The sequence below is a fragment of the Coturnix japonica genome, chromosome Z (genome assembly GCF_001577835.2).
Source record: "Coturnix japonica isolate 7356 chromosome Z, Coturnix japonica 2.1, whole genome shotgun sequence".
In the NCBI taxonomy this organism is placed as follows: Eukaryota; Metazoa; Chordata; class Aves; order Galliformes; family Phasianidae; genus Coturnix; species Coturnix japonica.
The window spans coordinates 23,152,884-23,159,393 of NC_029547.1; the positions used below are offsets into that span (position 1 = coordinate 23,152,884).

The 6,510-nt window shown below is 50.0% G+C and overlaps 1 protein-coding gene across 1 annotated transcript in view; it reads right to left on the bottom strand.

Annotated features, from left to right (window-relative positions):
- The window catches only part of MAP1B (microtubule associated protein 1B), a 65,633-nt gene extending 62,242 nt beyond the window's left edge, over nucleotides 1-3,391 (bottom strand). The window contains exon 1 of the mRNA XM_015848840.2: nucleotides 3,111-3,391. Coding sequence (XP_015704326.1) covers nucleotides 3,111-3,288 — 178 coding nt within the window. The 5' untranslated portion in view covers nucleotides 3,289-3,391. The remainder of the gene's footprint in view (nucleotides 1-3,110) is intronic.
- Nucleotides 3,392-6,510: the final 3,119 nt, after the last annotated feature.

Below are 6,510 nucleotides of genomic sequence, written 5' to 3' on the forward strand. Positions count from 1 at the left end.
TTTCACTACCACTCTGAAGTAAAATAACAGAACTATCATCAATCACCTCCGCTTCCTGACTTGTACATCATCGTTTAGAGGAATAAGTGGTGACTCTTCTGCAAGTCTCCTTTTTTTTTTTTCTTTCTCAAAAATCTCTTGGCCATATGGTGCATTTTCAGGGCGTAGTTTTGGCACGCACACACAGCTCAGCAAGCTTTAATATCTTCCAGGTGTTGGAACATTTGAGAGCAAGAAAGTAAACATGATATATTGCCACACATGTACAGCACAGATGAAATATATGAGTAGTGAACTGATGCTGATCATGAAGTTGGAGCACACTGGGTGTTGAACTTGAAGAAGCAAGAAGACAGCAGCTTGCTGGCCTCCAACAGCAAACCTGCGTGGGAAGGCTGCAAAGCTTTCTGGAGGTCAGTTAAGCAATATGGACTATGATTCAGCACTGCTGCTAATGACAGAGCCTGCCCACCATCCCAAACCATTTTTGTTGTGAATCCAGATTAGCAGTGGGTTATGATTCTGATTAGGCATAGTCATACCACTGAGCCCATCAGTATCCAAAATGCAGTACTTAGGGCAAAACAACTACAAAGAATAGCCTAGGCATGCTATCCACACAGCAGCTGAGGATGAGATTTGGTAAAATAGGCCAGATTTGCAGATGCATGATTCAGCATTTTGGATGCAAAACCTATACAAACACCTTAAAATGTAGTATAAATGTATCAAGTAAATTATACAACCAAATCAAGTTTGGATGCAATGGAAGTAAATCTGGAACAAAAATCCAAGGTCAATCCAATGATGTGTATTATTATCAGGATGGAAGAAACTACTGTGAGGATGACTGAGCTGTAGCTATTTCCTTCCTTCTGCAGTCTCTGGAGCATAGCGCCACTAGACACAGGGCTAATCAGACAGCAGACAGGGCACACCCAGCAGCATCTGCCAAATCGGTGGAAAGATCCTGAAGCTTTCTCCTTACTCCCCTCTTCTTCTCTACTGGATGGTGGGCTGGAGGACTGCCCCCTCAGCAGAATGACATCCCAAATGTAATTACTGAAAATGCAGCTTGCCAAGCAATTCCCACTTCATGATATATTAAGAAATGACTCTGCATTCCACCAGGTTACGTAGCATCACGCCACTGATGTCCTATCAGGAGATGTTTTTTGCTGGCATATTGCTCTGCAGTTCAGTGCGTGAATCCACACTTTTCTCTGGTGGTACTTAGGAGATGCACCAGAGAAGACCTTGAGGCAGAGTTATCAAGAACCCTAAAACCACTTAAGGCTCTACTGAGGACAAAGGCTGAAAGAAGCCAGTTTTTCCCTACTGCACTTTCCAAAGGGAAAGATTAGTCAAGCCCTCAAATAGACAGAGCTACAGACTCAGAGTGTACTGATCCAGAACAATGCACCCCAAAATCTGATTTTTTTCCTAGCAGGCAAGATCCCTGTCAAATCACCTGACATCAGGAAGAATGAGGTGACTTTTCAACCAAAATGATGAATAAAAACACTAAGGTATTTCCCTTGAATATCTAAAACTGTAAGCAGGTGTTAAGCTTGTTGGCTGGAGGTAGCAGCAACAGAGCTATGCAGCAGCAGCTTCACAATAGAAGCTTCAAGAAGCGACTGAAGAACATTTCTTCTGAGGAAGGATGACATCAGATGCCTTTACAGAAGTTTTTTTCCATTTGCTCTATAAATTGCATCAATTTAATTGAAATTCAGCCAATTCACTTCAACACAATCAACAATTAGTTAAAACGAGAGAGGGAGAGAGGCGCAATGCTGAAGAGGCTCTGAATGACAAAGCATCTGCATCAGTAGTCCTCCCTAGGAGACAATGGTTGAGATAAAGATCAACGGGTCACGGTGAAGCTGGTAAGCCGGAATGAGGCAGATCTTTGCTGTGAACAGCCAAGAAAAAGAACCATGAGAAATCGCCAACTGCAGCAGAAAGGGTTGAGAACACAACAATAGAGACAAGCGAAGTCCTAGCTGGAGTGCTGAACCACACCTACATTCAAGGCTGGTATCAAATCCCTTGCAGGCTCCCTCTCTCCTTTCACACAATAGCGTATTTCTGATTTTTGCACTTTCATCAGCCCAGAACAAGGTATACACTAAAAAAAAACCAAAAATCACATCTTAGGCTAGTTTAGCAAACTATGAGGTCCCCCAATAATTTCCTTTGTGCTTCATACCACACTTACAGCAACAGGGCTTTTCACCTCTCTATGCACACCGCAATCTCCTTTATTAGAAACCGCATCAAGAACTTACAGAACTCGGACATTTCACATGTGGTACCTTCACCCAAAGCCACCTTAAGGAAAGGGCAAACGAGCAGCGAGCCGCCGCAGCCCGGGATGGACAATAACGGGGCTGGGCACTCAGACTGCAGCCTCGTTACCAGCATCTTTTTTATTTCTTTCAACACAGGGGTGGGTGTGTGCCATGCTTGGGTCCCGAAGGATTCTGCATCGCGCTGCCGAAACTTGGGCACAATGCGCAGGGATGGAGCCGCAGCCCTGCGGTCGCTGGGAAAACGCCCCACTGCCGCCGGGGTCTGCGGCGCTGCGACGGAGACGGCGATGGGGACAGGGATGGGGATGGTGACGGGGATGGGGATGGGCTGCAGCCCCCACCCAGCCCCTTTCCCGGCGGCGCTGGAGCAGGCGCCCTTTGTCCGCTCCGGGCTGCCATAGGGACCGCAGTGCGGTCTGTGCCACGCCCACCCGCCGGTGTCTCCGGGCAGACGGGCTGGGCGTCCGCCGCAGCCCCGACAATGGCGCGGGGCGGGAGCGCGGGGCAGGGGCTGCGGGCGCGGGGACCACGCGGGGGGCCCCGGGGTGCGGGCGGGGCCGGGCGGGACCCGCAGTTAAAGAAAGAGAAGCGCCGGGGCTCGGAGCTGGGCTCGGCGCTCCCCCGCCCCGCAGGGGGTGCAGCGGGCGCGGCTGCAGCAGCACGGAGCCCCCCGTCGGGGCGCCTTGGGCAGCGGGCGGGGAGCGGCCGCCGAGCGGCTGCCGGGGCCGTGCGGGTCGCAGGGGGAGCCGCGCACCGTGCGCTCCGCGCGATCCGCCGCCGCCACCATCTCACCTCGTTCAATGTTGGTGATGGCGCGGCGCAGGTGCTCCTCTGTCACCAGCTCGCCGATGACCACCAGCAGGTAGAACTTGCTGTCCAGGAAGCGATGCGACAGGCTGGGCGAGGGAGCGGCAGGGTTCGGGAGGCTGCAGGAGGGCTCCGAGTCCGCTTCCACTACCACGGTGGCCATCGCACCCCCCGCTCCGCCCCGCGGCTCCGGGGCGCTGAGGGGAGAAAGAAGGGCCGCTCGGCGGCGGCTCCGCAGGCGGCAGGGAGTGAGGGCGGGCGGGGAGGCGGCCGCGCTTTTATACGGAGACGGGGCAGGGCAGGGACCTGCCGAGGAGGAGGAGGAGGAAGGGGGGGAGCCGGCGCATCCCCGCCGCCGCTTTTCCAGCATCCACGGCTGATGTCATCTGCAGCAAATCCTCCCCGCGGCGGCCCCCGGAAGCAGGAAGGACGCGGGGTGCGAACAACGCCCGAGGGTCGCCGGCGGACCCCAACGCCCCGCGGTCTCGCATCCCGCAGCCCTCGGTGGCCGAGGCCCCTGCGGAGCTCCGGCTGCGCCCAACCGGGCGGGATGCGGCTCCGGGACCCGGCCTTCTGCATCGCCCTGCGGTGCTGCAGCGCAGCTCGATAACCCTTACGGCTAGCAATCGCAGTGGTATTCTTACAGTTTGCTTGATGCTTCAAACGTAGGGCTCCTGCATGCCTTCAGTGTGCATGGATTTGTGACTCACCCCAAGGGTTATGGATAGGGTGCTTCCAGCAGTGGACAAGCATTGAGAAACCGTAATGCTAAGGCCTTGGAATTTCAAAGGGCTTCAGGTGGCTCCTTTTTACCAGCAGCTCCAGTGGAGCTGGAAAACACCTTCCATCACAAAAGCAAAGGGCGGGTTCCTGAGTAAAACCATGCCAGAGCCAGATGTCTGCTCTCCCATGTTCATCAAAACCCCCTTAAAAGGTAAATTCAGTTACCACCTAGCAGTGTTTTATCCTCCCCTAAAACTGGATGGAGTACTCTGGGATAAACCAGCCTCCTGGAGATGTTCTCACTTCACAGAAGCCAGGCAGTAGTTTACACTAAGCATCATTTGTGTGGCTGAAGTGATGCAGGACCTGGGAGAAGATATAAATGTTGATAGCCTGGTTTACAAGACAAGTTCTGATTGCTGGCTGAGGAGATGTCAACATGCAGGTCCTTGCAGCACTCATTGCTCTAGTGGCCTGGTGTGCCCTGGTTACACAGTCCTTGCCTGGAGGAAGTGATACCCCAGGTCTGCTTTCTTAGAGTAAGCACTTTGGTTTGGGGCACAGTGCAGTCATTCTAATCGACATGCACTTGTCATTTAATTGACAATCCCAGAACGTCTCTGCCCACATCTTGGACTGAAACTCTGTTGCTCCAGGTGCTGGTCCATAGCATCATCTCTACCCACTGCACCTAGAAGCTTTAGAATGAGTAATTCTTCTGCTTGCACTGAGCTCCTTGGTTAGTACAGCATTATGTGGTTGGAGGTTGCATCCCAGAGAGGCTTTTGTTGCACTGCCATACATTGAGGGCTGCAGGCACTTTTACAGCCCCATCAGGTGGCTGCGATGACATGGTAGCAAGAGCAGCACTCTTCCAGTGCTTGAAAGGAGCATTTAGACAGGAGGGGGGTTGCCTTTTTACAAGGATGGGTAGTGATAGGACAAGGGGCAATGGTTTTAAACTAAGACAGGGGAGGTTTAGGTTAGAGATTGGGAGGAAGTTTTTCACACAGAGGGTGGTGATGCACTGGAACAGGTTGCCCAGGGAAGTTGTGGGTTCCCCATCCCTAGAGGCATTCAAGGCCAGGCTGGATGAGGCTCTGGGCAGCCTGGTCTGGCAGTTGGTGGCCCTGCATATGGTGGGGGGGGGAGGTTGAAACTAGATGATCATTATGGTCCTTTTCAACCCAGGGCATTCCATGATTCTGTGTGTGAAAAATACATGTAGAAACACATAGTAAAAAGGCTCAATTGTATTGAATCAAAGAAGAAAATGCTGACAAATGGGTAGGTGATACAGTTATACCTGAAATAGCCTGTTGAGATAGTCCTCTGTTCTATGGGAATATTATGCTGTAAAGAACGTGCAGTAAGCACGTTGTGTGACAACAGGTGAAGAGTTGCAGCCAGCCCCTCTGGTGATGGGGATGTTTCACATACTAAACTCTGAACACCAGGGGCTGCCTTTGGGAGAAAATGGCCTTGTGCTACCAGGAATATAAACCTCTGTCCTCATGTTTTTACCAGCTCACACCTCTTCATCTGAGATGGAAGAGGACATGCTATAACCCTATGAGTATACCTCTGAGAAGGCTGCCGGCTCCCGGCTCCATGGCCAGTGGGCACACTGTGACTTGCCCTGCTGGCCACTCCCATGTCTGTTTGTCTTTATATATCTGGAAACCCATTTGTATTTTGCAGTATGGAGCACATCAACAGATCTGCTGCTGGGTGAAATGTGGAGATGTGCTGTGTAAAGCTGACTCAGTGTCATGTGACCTTCCTTGTTTGAAGTGATGTCAGCTTTCTGGCTGCAGCTAAATCACGTAAGTATGCCATTTCAGAGGTAGAAGAACTATGGAGAATGTCTTTCTGTTTTAAAGGGACAATGATTGATATCCAGTGTTCCCTGTCTTCTTGTTTGCTTTGGTTTGGTTTTGTTTCTCCAGGACATTTAATACCAGATTGGTATCCCACAACTGAATATAGTCAAACATTGCACATAACGCTGTATTTTTCTTGTGGATATTGTGTTTTCTAAAGTAAACAGATAGTTTTAAATAAAGCACTTTAAGTCTAAAACTAGCAGACTCTTCTTGGTGGTGCTCATCATTTTGTACCAACTAACATTCAGGTTTTCTTCAAGCTGCATCTTTGGGCTTTAAATGAGAACTCAGTGATGTCCAACCCCTCAGGCTGTCCCTTTGACCAAGGCCAGATGTCACCACCAGCAGAAAATAAATACATATCCATGTAAGCTGCTTCAGATCAAGTTAAGGACTCAACAGAGAAGTTGAGAAGGCTCTTTACATATTAAGAGGAGACACTGACTTCTTAGTATGGTCAGCCTTGTGCTTGACAACATTGTAAATAAAAACTACTTGACTGACATTCATTTCCAGTAGTTAAAATTATATTCTTCTACCTTAATTAGTATTTCCTACACAGCAGAAGCAAGAAGTTTTCATATGCTTGTGGTGAAATACCCATTTCAGATGGTATTTCTGCTGTTTCCCCTTCCTCCCACTTTCTCTGAAGAAAAAAAGTAAAGGAAAAAGAAAAAAAAAAAACATTGCAGAAGAAGAAAAAAAGTGAGGAAAGCAACACTGCTGCTTTTAAAAATAACATTTTCTCTCACTTTCAACTCTCTCTCTTGAAGTGA